The sequence below is a fragment of the Odontesthes bonariensis genome, chromosome 4 (genome assembly GCF_027942865.1).
Source record: "Odontesthes bonariensis isolate fOdoBon6 chromosome 4, fOdoBon6.hap1, whole genome shotgun sequence".
NCBI classification, from domain to species: domain Eukaryota; kingdom Metazoa; phylum Chordata; class Actinopteri; order Atheriniformes; family Atherinopsidae; genus Odontesthes; species Odontesthes bonariensis.
The window spans coordinates 683,994-702,570 of NC_134509.1; the positions used below are offsets into that span (position 1 = coordinate 683,994).

The window sequence follows — 18,577 nt, forward strand, 5'->3', positions numbered from 1 at the left end:
TAAAAGAAAAGAACCAAATGAAATAAAAATTAATTAATTAACCACAAAATAAAGAGAAGAAACACAAAAAACACAAAATAAAAACCAAATAAAATAAAATTTCATCGATGTATTTAGTCTCTTCCTCATTTTTATTTCTTTTTGTGTTTATTCTGAGTTTGTTTTTGATGCTTCTTGTAAAATCTTTAATCTTTGAAATGTTCTGACCTAATAAACTGATTTAAACGGACCAAACGGGCCCATCAGCAGGTCTGATAATGATCTAATAAAAGCATCTGACTTCCTGTTTGGACCCCCCCCCCGCCCCCATGTGACGTAGATACGCTCCGCCCACAGGGCGGGGCTCGTTGCTGCAGCAAAAACCTCCTCAGCAGCATCCGGAACCTCCAAACCCGAACCTGCTCATCCCGGAGCCCCGACAGGTGAGTGCGCGAGCTGTTTGGACCAGAACCTGTGGAGCCGAACCGGTCCGAACCGGCCGAAGTGCTGTCTGTGGTTCCGGATCAGCTGATTTTACTGTTTTCCCTTTGATTCCGCAGAAACTCTCATTACATCACTGCTGTCATTAACCAATCAGAGCAGCTCAGCGCGGTGAGTCTGAGGGGGGGGGGGGGGGGGTCTGAAACTGGTTTTATTTGTCTGGAAGGAAATCAGACAGAAAAGTTTCCCTGAAAGTGAAATAAAGGCTTAAATAAAGCGGACAGCTGGGAGAAGCTTTTCTTATTTCCACTGAAATCTGAATGAAGTCTGGTGTGGAGCTTTGCTCTGTTTGTCTGATCAGATCAATAAAGATTCAGGAGTTCATTCAGAGTGATGAGTCAGCAGCTCCGCAGAGGAAAACATTTTTAAAAGATCTGAACTTTTTATTTACAGCTGATTAACTTCAAACAGGAAGTTCTGTTTGTTTGTTTAAAATGTTCCGATAAAAACGGAGCATAAAGATATTTTAATGTTTATAAACAGCAGCAGAATGTAGGAATGTCACTTATTTGTGTTTCTGACGTTATTTCTGCTTCGTGAGCACCTTGTTTACATGTAAACTGTTTGTTTATCATTGTTTACAGTTTTTTACCTTTTGTAAACTGTTTATCTTTTTTTACAGTTAGATTACATGTAAACAGTTTGTTTGTTTACAGTTTCCTTACAGTTCTTTACCTTTTGTTTACAGTTTGGTTCCAGTTTGTTTCTGTGTAAAATGTTTGTTTATGCTTGTTTACGTGTAAACAGTTTGTTTGTTTACATGTTTGTTTACATTTAAACAAACAAACCGTTTACATGTTTCAGGGTTCAGTTTGTTTGTTTACATGTAAACTGTTTGTTTGTTTACAGTTTGTTTACATGTAAACAGTTTGTTTGTTTACAGTTTGTTTACATGTAAACAGTTTGTTTGTTTACAGTTTGTTTACATGTAAACAAACAAACCGTTTACATGTTTCAGGGTTCAGTTTGTTTGTTTACATGTAAACAGTTTGTTTGTTTACAGTTTGTTTACATGTAAACAGTTTGTTTGTTTATGTTTGTTTACAGTTTGTTTACATGTAAACAGTTTGTTTGTTTACAGTTTGTTTACATGTAAACAGTTTGTTTGTTTATGTTTGTTTACAGTTTGTTTACATGTAAACTGTTTGTTTGTTTACAGTTTGTTTACATGTAAACAGTTTGTTTGCATGTAAACAGTTTGTTTGTTTACATGTAAACAGTTTGTTTGTTTATCCTTGTTTACAGTTTGTTTACATGTAAACAGTTTGTTTGTTTATCCTTGTTTACAGTTTGTTTACATGTAAACAGTTTGTTTACATGTAAACAGTTTGTTTGTTTATGTTTGTTTACGGTTTGTTTACATGTAAACAGTTTGTTTGTTTACAGTTTGTTTCCGTATAAACTGGGCCTGTTGTTCTGACCCCCTGATGTGTCACTCCCACAGCTCTTCAGCAGGTTCCGGGTCAGGATGTCTGGCGGCGTGTCGGGTCGGGTCCAGAGGGACCGGGACCATGCCGGAGGTCTGGGCTCGGTCCAGCGGGCCGTGCAGTACCTGAACCAGGACTTCCAGGCCCTGAAGGAGGAGTGTTGGCAGAACGGTTCTCTGTTCCAGGACCCGATGTTCCCCGCAGAACCGGCCTCGCTGGGCTTCAAGGAGCTCGGACCGCTCACGGCTAAAACCAAAGGGGTGGAGTGGAAGAGACCGACGGTGAGAACCAGAACTCGGGCTTCAGGTCCGGATCGTTACAGTAACCGATCAGTGATCAATAGAAATAAGGAAAATGATCAACCAGGCCGGCTGTGCCAGGAGCTGCTTCCTGGTTCTGTAATCTGACAGATTTCTGTTCCAGGAGCTGGTCGCAGACCCTCAGTTCATCGTGGGCGGAGCCACGAGGACGGACATCTGCCAGGGAGCGCTGGGTGAGTCTGTCAGCTGGGTCCTGATCATTTAAAGTTCTCTGCTGTGAGAACTGTGAGATGAAACCTGTTTTATATGTGGGTCAGAGGACAGATCCTGGTCAGAAATAACTCAGAGGTTCCTCAGTGTAGGACCAGAAGCTGAGGAAACACCACCCAGAGGAACTACAGAACCGGACAGTTTCAGGTCCAAAGATAACGACTTCAGTTTGTCTGAATTTAGCAGCAGACAGTTCTGAGTCATCCAGGTCTTTATGTCTTTAAGACATGCTTGTAGTCTGACCAACCTATTGGGTTCATCTGGTTTTATAGATAAGTACAGCTGAGTATCATCAGCATAGCAATGGAACTTTATGCCATGCTGTCTAATAATGTTACCTAATGGAAGCATGTATAAAGTGAAAAGAATCGGTCCAAGCACAGAACCCTGAGGAACTCCATGACTTACTCTGGTGTGTGAGGAAGATTCTTCATTTACAAGAACAAACTGGAATCTATCAGATAGTAACTGCTAATGGCAGCTAATGCTAACATTTGTCGTTGAGGTTCAGTAATGATGACATTAATTACCAATAAGACACTCAGAAACTCTTCAGCTTTGTTTGCTTTTTAATTCAGCAGTAAAATCCGCTGCAGTGGCTGATGGGTAATGATGCTGTTCAGCTGTTTGAAGCGATGAAACCTTGGAACTCAGAAGGTTTAGATCCTGATGCAGCGAAGTTCAGACATGATGAGAAACCTTGATCCACTCAGGAGTTCTGGTCGAGATCAGAAACATAAACATGACAGAACGCAGACTAACGATCGGCTTCACAGAGACCAGGGGAAGTGTGGTCCATCAGAGAGAAATCAGTAAGCAGAACAGAGCTGGTGTTCTGCTGAGCTAGCAACGTCAGAGTGTCAGGGAGCATTAAACGGGTCATTGGCTGAACCACATGGATCAGCTGGTGGGTTATCAGCCGGATCCCAGAGCACAGCCTGAGAGGTCTGGAAGCTGTTAATGTGAACTAATATTCTGAGTCCCATCAAAGTCCAACCAGAACAAAAACGGCTCATTTTATCAGACATGTTGTTTCTGTAGCATCAGAGAACTGCTGGTTGAGTTTCAACAGCTTTGGCTCCACCTACTGGACGCTGCTGACATCACAGCTCAGAGACACTCAGTCTGAGTGGCCCAATAAGTTATGATCAATAACCATCAGTTATGATCAATAACCATCAGTAATGATCAATAACCATCAGTTATGATCAATAACCATCAGTAATGATCAATAACCATCAGTTATGATCAATAACCATCAGTTATGATCAATAACCATCAGTAATGGTCAATAACCATCAGTAATGATCAATAATCATCAGTTATGATCAATAACCATCAGTAGTGAGCCATTATTAATTATTGATAGGTAGTAATCCTTCAGTTTGTGTTTGATTATCTCGGTGAGAGACGAAGCTGCAGGGTCAGAAATAAACAAATAAGAAGATTAATTCAGTTTATTTTCAGTTTATTTTCAGTTTATTTTCAGTTTATTTTCAGTTTAACCAATAATTAGTTCATTTATACCACAAATTATGAGTTAAACGAGTTAAACTTCAAACATCTGTCAGATCAATAAAGATGAGGAAAACATCATTTGAGTTCTGTTTCCATCAATAAAACATTTCTTATTTGATTTAAAATAGTTCCTTCCTTATAATCCTCAGTAACAAGTTAGGACTGAACTTCCAGCTCGTTTAAACCGGCTGCTTTCACACAAAGTGAACAGAACAATCTGATGAAATGTCTGATTTAATAAGGATTTAAGGCTTTATAGATACAGAATAAAAAGCATGATTTACATTTAAAACAAAAAAGAAAGAAAGAAGAACAATAGATGAAAGGTAGGACGGCTGCATCAACATCAGAACCAGAACCATCAGGGTGGGCATCAGAACCAGAACCATCAGGGTGGGGATCAGAACCATCAGGATGGGCATCAGAACCAGAACCATCAGGATGGGGATCAGAACCAGAACCATCAGGGTGGGGATCAGAACCATCAGGGTGGGGATCAGAACCAGGACCATCAGGGTGGGCATCAGAACCAGAACCATCAGGGTGGGGATCAGAACCAGAACCATCAGGGTGGGCATCAGAACCAGAACCATCAGGGTGGGCATCAGAACCAGAACCATCAGGGTGGGCATCAGAACCATCAGGGTGGGCATCAGAACCAGAACCATCAGGATGGGCATCAGAACCATCAGGGTGGGCATCAGAACCAGAACCATCAGGGTGGGCATCAGAACCAGAACCATCAGGGTGGGTATCAGAACCATCAGGGTGGGCATCAGAACCAGAACCATCAGGGTGGGCATCAGAACCAGAACCATCAGGGTGGGGATCAGAACCATCAGGGTGGGTATCAGAACCATCAGGGTGGGCATCAGAACCAGAACCATCAGGGTGGGCATCAGAACCAGAACCATCAGGGTGGGCATCAGAACCAGAACCATCAGGATGGGGATCAGAACCAGAACCATCAGGTTGGGCATCAGAACCAGAACCAGAAAGGGTGGGCATCAGAACCAGAACCATCAGGGTGGGCATCAGAACCAGGACCATCAGGGTGGGCATCAGAACCAGAACCATCAGGGTGGGCATCAGAACCAGAACCATCAGGGTGGGCATCAGAACCAGAACCATCAGGATGGGGATCAGAACCAGAACCATCAGGTTGGGCATCAGAACCAGAACCATCAGGGTGGGCATCAGAACCAGAACCATCAGGGTGGGCATCAGAACCATCAGGGTGGGCATCAGAACCAGAACCATCAGGGTGGGCATCAGAACCAGAACCATCAGGGTGGGCGGGGCGTCTAATTCTACAGACTGCACGACTGCCTCGCTGCTATGTGATCTTTATGTCTGTAAGACATGCTTGTAGTCTGACCAACCTATTGGGTTCATCTGGTTTTATAGATAAGTACAGCTGAGTATCATCAGCATAGCGACGGAACTTTATGCCATGCTGTCTAATAATGTTACCTAATGGAAGCATGTATAAAGTGAAAAGAATCGGTCCAAGCACAGAACCCTGAGGAACTCCATGACTTACTCTGGTGTGTGAGGAAGATTCTTCATTTACAAGAACAAACTGAAATCTATCAGATAAATATGACTTAAACCAGCCTAATGCAGTTCCTAAACTTCCTCTATCAGCTGTCTGACTGAAAGCATTCACTGTTTTATGTATTTCCCGTAGCTTGCAGTAAATGAAGCTAATAGAAGTTCCCTCCCTGAAGTTTCAGCTCCCATCAGAAGCCTCTGAAGGCAGCACTTTAACCATCAATCACTTAATGGATTGGTGAACGGCGACGGTTGGGCAGACGCTCCATTAGCAACCGTTGCTGCTTTTAGCTTTTAGCGTTTAGCTTTTAGCGTAGCGTTAACGCGTCCCCACAGACCCTCAGGGTGATGGGTCAGCTGCTGAACAAACATTTCCTGTAACATGAGCTCATCTTCCTCTGATCGGAGGTCAGAGCCGACAGGATGCTGTTTACCCCGAGATAACGACACATTAGCAGGCTGGAAGTCACGTGATCCACAGACCGACTGTAACCACGTGACATCACAGCATGTGGCCGGCAGGTGGAGGCGAAGCACCGCTGGGTTGATGCCCGGCGAGTCGTCCAATCACAGCAGGTTTAAAGATGGCCGACGAGCTGTCAGCTGAACATGAAGCCGTGGGCCAGAGTTCATTAAAAAAAGAGCCGATTTTATAGCTTTTATATGAACAGGTGAACAGGTAACACCTGCCCTAACTCCAGATGTTTTCCAGGGGACTGCTGGCTGCTGGCTGCCATCGGCTCTCTGACTCTGAACGAACAGCTGCTGCATCGTGTGGTTCCTCACGGCCAGAACTTCAGCCACGAGTACGCCGGCATCTTTCACTTCCAGGTGAGAGGTCACCTGACCAGAGGCCACGCCCACAATCCTGTTTAAATAGGGGGGGGGGGGGGGCTGACCAGAGGCCACGCCCACAATCCTGTTTAAATAGGGGGGGGGGCTGACCAGAGGCCACGCCCACAATCCTGTTTAAATAGGGGGGGGGCTGACCAGAGGCCACGCCCACAATCCTGTTTAAATAGAGGGGGGGCTGACCAGAGGCCACGCCCACAATCCTTTTTAAATAGGGGGGGGGGGCTGACCAGAGGCCACGCCCACAATCCTGTTTAAATGGAGGACCTTTGGTTCAGAATGGATCAGAGCTTCTGGTATCCCTCCCCCCTCCCTCCCCAGTTCTGGCAGTTCGGGGAGTGGGTGGACGTGGTGATCGACGACCGGCTGCCGGCCAAAGATGGAGAGCTGCTGTTCGTCCACTCGGCCGAGGGGCGCGAGTTCTGGAGCGCCCTGCTGGAGAAGGCCTACGCCAAGTAAGACACGCCCACCTACACCTGACGGGGGGGGGGAGAGGAACCCTTTAAATAAATGTAATGTTTGTTTCGTCCTGTAGGAGCACCTTGGTTCCACTTCTTGTTCTAACATCTTTTCTCACCTTGTTGATGTGCTCGCTGTGACTCTGTGTGTTCTGAGGTTGAACGGGTCATATGAGGCGCTGTCTGGTGGCAGCACTACGGAGGGTTTTGAGGACTTCACGGGTGGCGTGTCGGAGATGTACGAGCTGAAGAAAGCTCCGAGAGATCTTCACCGTATCATCGGCAAGGCTCTGCAGAGGGGATCTCTGCTGGGATGCTCCATAGACGTCAGTCCCTGAGTTCATGGGAACAGTTTCAGTTCACATCAGGGCACAAAGCTCCTGCAGCTCCCAAAGAACTTTAATCATGAAACTTTATGCTCCGTCCTCAGATCACCAGCGCCTTTGACATGGAAGCAGTCACCTTCAAGAAGCTGGTGAAAGGCCACGCCTACTCTGTGACGGCGCTCAGACAGGTGAGTTTGGAGCTCTGATTACCTGCTGAGGTGATGAACATTTGAGAATCATACATCTGACATACATGTAACATACATGGGACATACATGTGATGATGAGACATACATGTGACATACATGTGACATGTGACATACATGTGACATACATGTGACATGTGACATACATGTGACATACATGAGACATACATGTGACATACATGTGACATACATGTGACATACATGGGACATACATGTGATGATGAGACATACATGTGACATACATGGGACATACATGTGATGATGAGACATACATGTGACATACATGGGACATACATGTGATGATGAGACATACATGTGACATACATGTGACATGTGACATACATGTGACATACATGTGACATGTGACATACATGTGACGATGTGACATACATGTGACATACATGAGACATACATGTGACATACATGTGACATACATGTGATGATGAGACATACATGTGACATAGATGTGACATACATGTGACATACATGAGACATACATGTGACATACATGTGACGAGACATACATGTGACGAGACATACATGTGACGATGTGACATACACGTGACATACATGTGACGATGTGACATACATGTGACATACATGAGACATACATGTGACATACATGAGACATACATGTGACATACATGTGACGAGACATACATGTGACGAGACATACATGTGATGATGAGACATACATGTGACATACATGTGACATGTGACATACATGTGACATACATGTGACATGTGACATACATGTGACGATGTGACATACATGTGACATACATGAGACATACATGTGACATACATGTGATGATGAGACATACATGTGACATAGATGTGACATACATGTGACATACATGAGACATACATGTGACATACATGTGACGAGACATACATGTGACGAGACATACATGTGACGATGTGACATACACGTGACATACATGTGACGATGTGACATACATGTGACATACATGAGACATACATGTGACATACATGAGACATACATGTGACATACATGTGACGAGACATACATGTGACGAGACATACATGTGACGATGTGACATACACGTGACATACATGTGACGAGACATACATGTGACGATGTGACATACATGTGACATACATGAGACATACATGTGACATACATGTGATGATGAGACATACATGTGACGAGACATACATGTGACGAGACATACATGTGACGAGACATACATGTGACGAGACATACATGTGACGAGACATACATGTGACGATGTGACATACACGTGACATACATGTGACATACATGTGATGATGAGACATACATGTGACATAGATGTGACATACATGTGACATACATGAGACATACATGTGACATACATGTGACGAGACATACATGTGACGAGACATACATGTGACGATGTGACATACACGTGACATACATGTGACATACATGTGACATACATGTGATGATGAGACATACATGTGACATACATGTGACATAGATGTGACATACATGTGATGATAAGACATACATGTGACATACATGTGATGATGTGACATACATGTGATGATGTGACATACATGTGACATACATGTGATGATGTGACATACATGTGACATACATGTGATGAGACATACAAGTGACATTCATGTTACATACATGTGACATACATGTGAGGATGTGACATACATGTGACATACATGTGAGGATGTGACATACATGTGACATATATGTGACGATGTGACATACATTTGACATACATGTGACATACATGTGACATACATGTGACATACATGTGATGAGACATACATGTGACATATATGTGACGATGTGACATACATTTGACATACATGTGACATACATGTGACATACATGTGACATACATGTGACATACATGTGATGAGACATACATGTGACATACATGCGACATACATTTGACATACATGTGAGGATGTGACATACATTTGACATACATGTGAGGATGTGACATACATGTGACATACATGTGACATACATGTGACATACATTTAACGATGTGACATACATGTGACGATGTGACATACATTTGACATACATGTGATGAGACATACATGTGACATACATTTAACGATGTGACATACATGTGACGATGTGACATACATTTGACATACATGTGAGGATGTGACATACATGTGAGGATGTGACATACATTTGACATACATGTGACATACATTTGACATACATGTGAGGATGTGACATACATGTGAGGATGTGACATACATTTGACATACATGTGAGGATGTGACATACATGTGAGGATGTGACATACATTTGACATACATGTGACATACATTTGACATACATGTGAGGATGCGACATACATGTGACATACATGTGACATACATTTGACATACATGTGAGGATGTGACATACATTTGACATACATGTGACGATGTGACATACATGTGAGGATGTGACATACATTTGACATACATGTGAGGATGCGACATACATGTGACATACATGTGACGATGTGACATACATGTGACATACATTTGACATACATGTGACGATGTGACATACATGTGACATACATAAATCTTGCTCTCTCAGGTTAATAATGTATGTTTTCTCCTCTCTATGAGCTCATGTTTGGATGTTCTCCTGCAGGTGGAGTATCGCGGCCGGCAGGAGCGTCTGATCCGGATCAGGAACCCCTGGGGCCAGGTGGAGTGGACCGGAGCCTGGAGCGACAGGTGAGTGCAGCCTGGGGGCAGCAGCAGCAGCAGCAGAGCAGCAGAGCAGCAGCAGCAGCAGCAGCAGCAGCAGCAGAGCAGCAGCAGCAGCAGCAGAGCAGCAGCAGCAGGAGAGCAGCAGCAGCAGCAGCAGCAGCAGCAGCAGGAGAGCAGCAGCAGAGCAGCAGCAGCAGCAGCAGCAGCAGCAGGAGAGCAGCAGCAGCAGCAGCAGAGCAGCAGCAGCAGAGCAGCAGCAGGAGAGCAGCAGCAGCAGCAGAGCAGCAGCAGCAGCAGCAGAGCAGCAGCAGCAGCAGAGCAGCAGCAGGAGAGCAGCAGCAGAGCAGCAGCAGCAGCAGCAGCAGAGCAGCAGCAGAGCAGCAGCAGCAGCAGCAGCAGGAGAGCAGCAGCAGCAGGAGAGCAGCAGCAGAGCAGCAGCAGAGCAGCAGCAGCAGCAGCAGCAGCAGCAGCAGCAGAGCAGCAGCAGCAGCAGCAGAGCAGCAGCAGCAGAGCAGCAGCAGCAGCAGCAGCAGCAGAGCAGCAGCAGCAGCAGAGCAGCAGCAGCAGCAGGAGAGCAGCAGCAGCAGCAGAGCAGCAGCAGCAGCAGCAGCAGCAGCAGCAGCAGGAGAGCAGCAGCAGCAGCAGAGCAGCAGCAGCAGCAGCAGCAGAGCAGCAGCAGCAGCAGCAGCAGCAGCAGAGCAGCAGCAGCAGCAGCAGCAGCAGCAGAGCAGCAGCAGCAGCAGCAGCAGCAGAGCAGCAGCAGCAGCAGCAGCAGCAGAGCAGCAGCAGCAGCAGGAGAGCAGCAGCAGCAGCAGCAGCAGGAGAGCAGCAGCAGAGCAGCAGCAGAGCAGCAGCAGCAGCAGCAGCAGCAGCAGCAGCAGAGCAGCAGCAGGAGAGCAGCAGCAGCAGAGCAGCAGCAGCAGCAGCAGCAGCAGCAGAGCAGCAGCAGGAGAGCAGCAGCAGGAGAGCAGCAGCATGAGAGCAGTAGCAGCAGAGCAGCAGCAGCAGGAGAGCAGCAGCAGCAGCAGCAGAGCAGCAGCAGAGCAGCAGCAGCAGCAGCAGCAGCAGCAGGAGAGCAGCAGCAGCAGCAGCAGGAGAGCAACAGCAGCAGCAGCAGCAGCAGAGCAGCAGCAGCAGCAGCAGCAGAGCAGCAGCAGCAGGAGAGCAGCAGCAGAGCAGCAGCAGCAGCAGCAGGAGAGCAGCAGCAGGAGAGCAGCAGCAGCAGCAGCAGCAGCAGCAGCAGGAGAGCAGCAGCAGAGCAGCAGCAGCAGCAGCAGAGCAGCAGCAGAGCAGCAGCAGCAGCAGCAGCAGCAGCAGGAGAGCAGCAGCAGCAGCAGCAGCAGCAGGAGAGCAACAGCAGCAGCAGGAGATCAGCAGCAGCAGCAGCAGCAGCAGCAGCAGCAGAGCAGCAGCAGAGCAGCAGCAGCAGCAGCAGCAGAGCAGCAGCAGCAGAGCAGCAGCAGAGCAGCAGCAGCAGAGCAGCAGCAGGAGAGCAGCAGCAGCGCAGCAGCAGCAGCAGGAGAGCAGCAGCAGAGCAGCAGCAGCAGCAGCAGAGCAGCAGCAGAGCAGCAGCAGCAGCAGCAGGAGAGCAGCAGCAGCAGGAGAGCAGAAGCAGCAGCAGAGCAGCAGCAGCAGAGCAGCAGCAGCAGAGCAGCAGCAGCAGAGCAGCAGCAGAGCAGCAGCAGAGCAGCAGCAGCAGCAGCAGCAGAGCAGCAGCAGAGCAGCAGCAGCAGCGCAGCAGCAGAGCAGCAGCAGCAGCAGAGCAGCAGCAGCAGCAGCAGCAGCAGCAGCAGCAGCAGAGCAGCAGCAGCAGAGCAGCAGCAGCAGCAGCAGCAGAGCAGCAGCAGAGCAGCAGCAGCAGCAGCAGCAGAGCAGCAGCAGCAGCAGAGCAGCAGCAGGAGAGCAGCAGCAGCAGGAGAGCAGCAGCAGCAGCAGCAGCAGCAGCAGCAGGAGAGCAGCAGCAGAGCAGCAGCAGCAGAGCAGCAGCAGAGCAGCAGCAGCAGAGCAGCAGCAGCAGAGCAGCAGCAGAGCAGCAGCAGCAGAGCAGCAGCAGCAGCAGGAGAGCAGCAGCAGAGCAGCAGCAGGAGAGCAGCAGCAGAGCAGCAGCAGCAGAGCAGCAGCAGAGCAGCAGCAGCAGAGCAGCAGCAGCAGAGCAGCAGCAGAGCAGCAGCAGCAGAGCAGCAGCAGCAGCAGCAGCAGAGCAGCAGCAGGAGAGCAGCAGCAGCAGAGCAGCAGCAGAGCAGCAGGAGAGCAGCAGCAGCAGAGCAGCAGCAGCAGAGCAGCAGCAGAGCAGCAGGAGAGCAGCAGCAGCAGGAGAGCAGCAGCAGCAGGAGAGCAGCAGCAGCAGCAGCAGCAGCAGCAGGAGAGCAGCAGCAGAGCAGCAGCAGCAGAGCAGCAGCAGAGCAGCAGCAGCAGAGCAGCAGCAGCAGAGCAGCAGCAGCAGAGCAGCAGCAGGAGAGCAGCAGCAGCAGAGCAGCAGCAGAGCAGCAGAGCAGCAGCAGCAGCAGCAGCAGAGCAGCAGCAGCAGAGCAGCAGCAGCAGCAGAGCAGCAGCAGCAGCAGGAGAGCAGCAGCAGCAGCAGCAGCAGCAGCAGAGCAGCAGCAGCAGCAGCAGCACCAGCAGCAGCAGCACCAGCAGCAGGAGCAGGAGAGCAGCAGCAGAGCAGCAGCAGCAGCAGGAGAGCAGCAGCAGCAGCAGCAGCAGCAGGAGAGCAGCAGCAGCAGCAGGAGAGCAGCAGCAGAGCAGCAGCAGCAGCAGCAGCAGCAGAGCAGCAGCAGAGCAGCAGCAGCAGCAGCAGCAGCAGCAGCAGGAGAGCAGCAGCAGCAGCAGCAGCAGCAGCAGGAGAGCAACAGCAGCAGCAGCAGAGCAGCAGCAGCAGAGCAGCAGCAGAGCAGCAGCAGCAGCAGCAGCAGCAGCAGCAGAGCAGCAGCAGCAGAGCAGCAGCAGGAGAGCAGCAGCAGCAGCAGAGCAGCAGCAGCAGGAGAGCAGCAGCAGCAGGAGAGCAGCAGCAGCAGGAGAGCAGCAGCAGCAGCAGAGCAGAGCAGAGCAGAGCAGAGCAGAGCAGAGCAGAGCAGCAGCAGCAGGAGAGCAGCAGCAGCAGCAGCAGGAGCAGGAGAGCAGCAGCAGAGCAGCAGCAGCAGCAGCAGGAGAGCAGCAGCAGCAGGAGAGCAGCAGCAGCAGCAGCAGCAGCAGAGCAGCAGCAGCAGCAGAGCAGAGCAGCAGCAGGAGAGCAGCAGCAGCAGCAGCAGCAGAGCAGCAGCAGGAGAGCAGCAGCAGCAGCAGAGCAGCAGCAGCAGGAGAGCAGCAGCAGGAGAGCAGCAGAGCAGCAGCAGGAGAGCAGCAGCAGCAGCAGAGCAGCAGCAGCAGGAGAGCAGCAGCAGGAGAGCAGCAGAGCAGAGCAGAGCAGAGCAGAGCAGAGCAGCAGAGCAGAGCAGCAGAGCAGCAGAGCAGAGCAGAGCAGAGCAGAGCAGAGCAGAGCAGAGCAGAGCAGAGCAGAGCAGCAGAGCAGCAGCAGCAGAGCAGCAGCAGCAGCAGCAGCAGCAGCAGCAGCAGAGCAGCAGCAGCAGGAGAGCAGCAGAGCAGAGCAGAGCAGAGCAGAGCAGAGCAGCAGAGCAGCAGAGCAGCAGCAGCAGAGCAGCAGCAGCAGCAGCAGCAGCAGCAGCAGCAGAGCAGCAGCAGGAGAGCAGCAGCAGCAGCAGAGCAGCAGCAGCAGCAGCAGAGCAGCAGCAGGAGAGCAGCAGCAGCAGCAGCAGAGCAGCAGCAGAGCAGAGCAGAGCAGCAGAGCAGCAGCAGCAGAGCAGCAGCAGCAGGAGAGCAGCAGCAGCAGCAGCAGAGCAGCAGCAGGAGAGCAGCAGCAGCAGCAGCAGAGCAGCAGCAGAGCAGCAGCATTCTAATCTGAATGTCCTTGCTTCAGCTCCTCGGAGTGGAACCACGTGGACTCAGCAGAGAAGGACGACATGCTGTGTAAGATGGAGGACGGGGAGTTCTGGTAGGTTGGTGCTGGGAGGATAGCTCAGAGTTCTGTGACCGCAGAGGTCAGTGAGACGTGTCTCCGTCTGTCTGTCCGTCAGGATGTCTTTCCAGGAGTTCCTGCGTCAGTTCTCGCGGCTGGAGATCTGCAATCTGACACCAGACGCTCTGAGTAAGGACTCCACCGGCTTCTGGACCACCGCCACGTTCGAGGGCGGCTGGAGAAGAGGAAGCACCGCCGGCGGCTGCAGGAACCACCCCAGTGAGCACGGAGGGGGGCAGGTTTTACATAAACCAGTTCTAACAGCTTCTGAGTCACTCTGATCCTCCTCAGCTCAACGGGTCAGCTGACTCGTTTTTACTTAAATCATAAAGAACTCAAACTGATCCTTCAGATCCCGTTTGTTTAGAAGACCTGAGAGTTTGACCTCTGACCTCATCCGTGTCAGCTTTATGAGTAATGACGTGATGATGCTGATCTGGTTTAGAGGAAAATGGAGCCTTGTTTCTGCAGTTGGTGTATCCTCTGAAGGTACCGAGCCCGAACCTGCTGAGAGGGCGTGAGCCCACAGATGGTCGGTCCATCTTTATTTCACTGCAACTTTAAAAGCTAAAAATGTAAATCTTTTTTATCCTTTCTGCTTAAAATTCTAATCAATTACTGAGTTACTGCCATTTTTCTTTTTTGATCCATGTCCTGATTTGGCTTTAAAGTCAAACTTATCCTCCATCACTTTGTGCTGAGAAGCTGAGAATCAGCCAACAGGTTCAAATACAGAGATGGGTTAGGGTTAAACTCAAACTCTGATCTGAGGCTGAGTTCTTTCCTGTTCAAGGCAAAAATGTTCAAATAAATAAATAAATAAACAAACTGGTAGATTTGGCGTCTCCTTCAGGGGTCAGCAGGTTATGTTTAGCCGTTTGGAGCTGTGTGTTATAATGACTACATGTCCCATGATGCCTCTGTGCAGACACCTTCTGGATCAACCCTCAGTATAAGATCTCTCTGCTGGAGGAGGACGACGACCCCGAGGACGACGAGGCCGCCTGCAGCTTCCTGGTGGCTCTGATGCAGAAGGACCGCCGCCGCCACCGCCGCCAGGGCCAGGACATGCACACCATCGGCTTCGCCATCTACGAGGTCAGAGGTCATATCGTAACACGTGTTGCATGAGCCTGCTGCTCGCCATCTTTCTGTCTAACGCCTTTTCCTCGTCTCGTTGGCAGATACCTGAGGAGGTGAGTTCCCCGTCAAACTGCTTCCTTTCCCGTCACACCTGTACGCTAAACGCTAAACGCTAAAAGCTAAACGCTAAACGCCGTCTGCCCGGCAGTACCGCGGCTCCCCCAGCGTCCACATGAAGAAGGACTTCTTCCTGCGCCACTCCTCCTGCGCTCGCTCCGACACCTTCATCAACCTGCGAGAGGTGAGCGCCAGGCTCCGCCTCCCGCCGGGTGAGTACCTGATCGTGCCGTCCACCTACGAGCCGTCCAAGGAGGCCGACTTCATCCTGAGGATGTTCACCGAGAAGCAGTCAGAGACGCAGTGAGTCTGCTTTTACTGTTTTTACTGTGTCAGAGCGACCTCTGAGCGACCTCTGAGTGACCTCTGAATGAGCTCTGAGTGACCTCTGAATGAGCTCTGAGTGACCTCTGAGTGACCTCAAAGCGACCGCTGAGCGACCTCTGAGCGACCTCTGAGCGACCTCTGAGCGACCTCTGAGCGACCTCTGAATGAGCTCTGAGTGACCTCTGAGTGACCTCAAAGCGACCGCTGAGCGACCTCTGAGCGACCTCTGAGCGACCTCTGAGTGACCTCTGAGCGACCTCTGAGCGACCTCTGAGTGACCTCTGAGCGACCTCTGAGCGAGCTCTGAGCGACCTCTGAGCGAGCTCTGAGTGACCTCTGAGCGACCTCTGAGTGACCTCAAAGCGACCTCTGAGCGACCTCTGAGTGACCTCAAAGCGACCTCTGAGCGACCTCTGAGTGACCTCAAAGCGACCGCTGAGTGACCGCTGAGTGACCTCTGAGTGACCTCTGAGTGACCTCTAAGCGACCTTTGAGCGACCTCTGAGCGACCTCTGAGCGACCTTTGAGCGACCTCTGAGCGACCTCTGAGCGACCTTTGAGCGACCTCTGAGCGACCTCTGAGCGACCTCTGAGCGACCTCTGAGCGACCTCTGAGCGACCTCTGAATGACCTCTGAGCGACCTCTGAGCGACCTTTGAGTGACCTCTGAGCGACCTCTGAGCGACCTCTGAGCGACCTCTGAGCGACCTCTGAATGACCTCTGAGCGACCTCTGAGCGACCTCTGAGCGACCTTTGAGCGACCTCTGAGCGACCTCTGAGCGACCTCTGAGCGAGCTCTGAATGACCTCTGAATCTCTGCAGGGACCTGGACGACAACATGGTGGCCAACATCGACCCAGAGGTACGTAAACCTCCTGTTTACCACAGATGTTCTCACAGATGTTAGAACCCACAGATGTTAGAACCCACAGATGTTAGAACCCACAGATGTTAGAGCCCACAGATGTTAGAACCCACAGATGTTAGAGCCCACAGATGTTAGAACCCACAGATATTAGAACCCACAGATGTTCTCACAGATGTTAGAACCCACAGATGTTCTCACAGATGTTAGAGCCCACAGATGTTGTCACAGATGTTAGAGCCCACAGATGTTCTCACAGATGTTAGAACCCACAGATGTTCTCACAGATGTTAGAGCCCACAGATGTTCTCACAGATGTTAGAACCCACAGATGTTCTCACAGATGTTAGAACCCACAGATGTTCTCACAGATGTTAGAGCCCACAGATGTTCTCACAGATGTTAGAACCCACAGATGTTCTCACAGATGTTAGAACCCACAGATGTTAGAGCCCACAGATGTTAGAACCCACAGATATTAGAACCCACAGATGTTCTCACAGATTTTAGAGCCCACAGATGTTCTCACAGATGTTAGAGCCCACAGATGTTCTCACAGATGTTAGAACCCACAGATGTTAGAACCCACAGATGTTAGATGTTAGAACCCACAGATGTTAGAACCCACAGATGTTAGATGTTAGAACCCACAGATGTTAGAGCCCACAGATGTTCTCACAGATGTTAGAGCCCACAGATGTTCTCACAGATGTTAGAGCCCACAGATGTTCTCACAGATGTTAGAACCCACAGATGTTCTCACAGATGTTAGAGCCCACAGATGTTCTCACAGATGTTAGAACCCACAGATGTTAGAGCCCACAGATGTTCTCACAGATGTTAGAGCCCACAGATGTTCTCACAGATGTTAGAGCCCACAGATGTTCTCACAGATGTTAGAACCCACAGATGTTCTCACAGATGTTAGAGCCCACAGATGTTAGAACCCACAGATGTTCTCACAGATGTTAGAGCCCACAGATGTTCTCACAGATGTTAGAACCCACAGATGTTAGAACCCACAGATGTTCTCACAGATGTTAGAGCCCACAGATGTTCTCACAGATGTTAGAACCCACAGATGTTAGAACCCACAGATGTTAGAGCCCACAGATGTTAGAACCCACAGATGTTAGAACCCACAGATGTTCTCACAGATGTTAGAACCCACAGATGTTCTCACAGATGTTAGAGCCCACAGATGTTCTCACAGATGTTAGAGCCCACAGATGTTCTCACAGATGTTAGAGCCCACAGATGTTCTCACAGATGTTAGAGCCCACAGATGTTCTCACAGATGTTAGAACCCACAGATGTTCTCACAGATGTTAGAGCCCACAGATGTTCTCACAGATGTTAGAACCCACAGATGTTCTCACAGATGTTAGAACCCACAGATGTTAGAGCCCACAGATGTTAGAACCCACAGATGTTCTCACAGATGTTAGAACCCACAGATGTTCTCACAGATATTAGAACCCACAGATGTTCTCACAGATGTTAGAGCCCACAGATGTTCTCACAGATGTTAGAACCCACAGATGTTCTCACAGATGTTAGAACCCACAGATGTTAGAACCCACAGATGTTAGAACCCACAGATGTTAGAGCCCACAGATGTTAGAACCCACAGATATTAGAACCCACAGATGTTCTCACAGATGTTAGAACCCACAGATGTTCTCACAGATGTTAGAGCCCACAGATGTTGTCACAGATGTTAGAGCCCACAGATGTTCTCACAGATGTTAGAACCCACAGATGTTAGAGCCCACAGATGTTAGAACCCACAGATATTAGAACCCACAGATGTTCTCACAGATTTTAGAGCCCACAGATGTTCTCACAGATGTTAGAGCCCACAGATGTTCTCACAGATGTTAGAGCCCACAGATGTTCTCACAGATGTTAGAGCCCACAGATGTTCTCACAGATGTTAGAACCCACAGATGTTCTCACAGATGTTAGAGCCCACAGATGTTCTCACAGATGTTAGAGCCCACAGATGTTCTCACAGATGTTAGAACCCACAGATGTTCTCACAGATGTTAGAGCCCACAGATGTTCTCACAGATGTTAGAACCCACAGATGTTCTCACAGATGTTAGAACCCACAGATGTTAGAGC

The 18,577-nt window shown here is 49.5% G+C and overlaps 1 protein-coding gene across 1 annotated transcript in view; it reads left to right on the plus strand.

Annotated features, from left to right (window-relative positions):
- The first annotated feature begins 541 nt into the window (after positions 1-541).
- Positions 542-18,577, plus strand: part of LOC142378170 (calpain-1 catalytic subunit-like) — a 61,061-nt gene continuing 43,025 nt past the window's right edge. The window contains exons 1-14 of the mRNA XM_075462404.1: positions 542-591; positions 1,925-2,188; positions 2,331-2,400; positions 6,222-6,340; positions 6,683-6,816; positions 6,977-7,145; positions 7,250-7,333; positions 9,984-10,069; positions 13,959-14,033; positions 14,116-14,276; positions 14,986-15,155; positions 15,242-15,253; positions 15,349-15,560; positions 16,408-16,447. Coding sequence (XP_075318519.1) covers positions 1,949-2,188; positions 2,331-2,400; positions 6,222-6,340; positions 6,683-6,816; positions 6,977-7,145; positions 7,250-7,333; positions 9,984-10,069; positions 13,959-14,033; positions 14,116-14,276; positions 14,986-15,155; positions 15,242-15,253; positions 15,349-15,560; positions 16,408-16,447 — 1,572 coding nt within the window. The 5' untranslated portion in view covers positions 542-591; positions 1,925-1,948. The remainder of the gene's footprint in view (positions 592-1,924; positions 2,189-2,330; positions 2,401-6,221; positions 6,341-6,682; positions 6,817-6,976; positions 7,146-7,249; positions 7,334-9,983; positions 10,070-13,958; positions 14,034-14,115; positions 14,277-14,985; positions 15,156-15,241; positions 15,254-15,348; positions 15,561-16,407; positions 16,448-18,577) is intronic.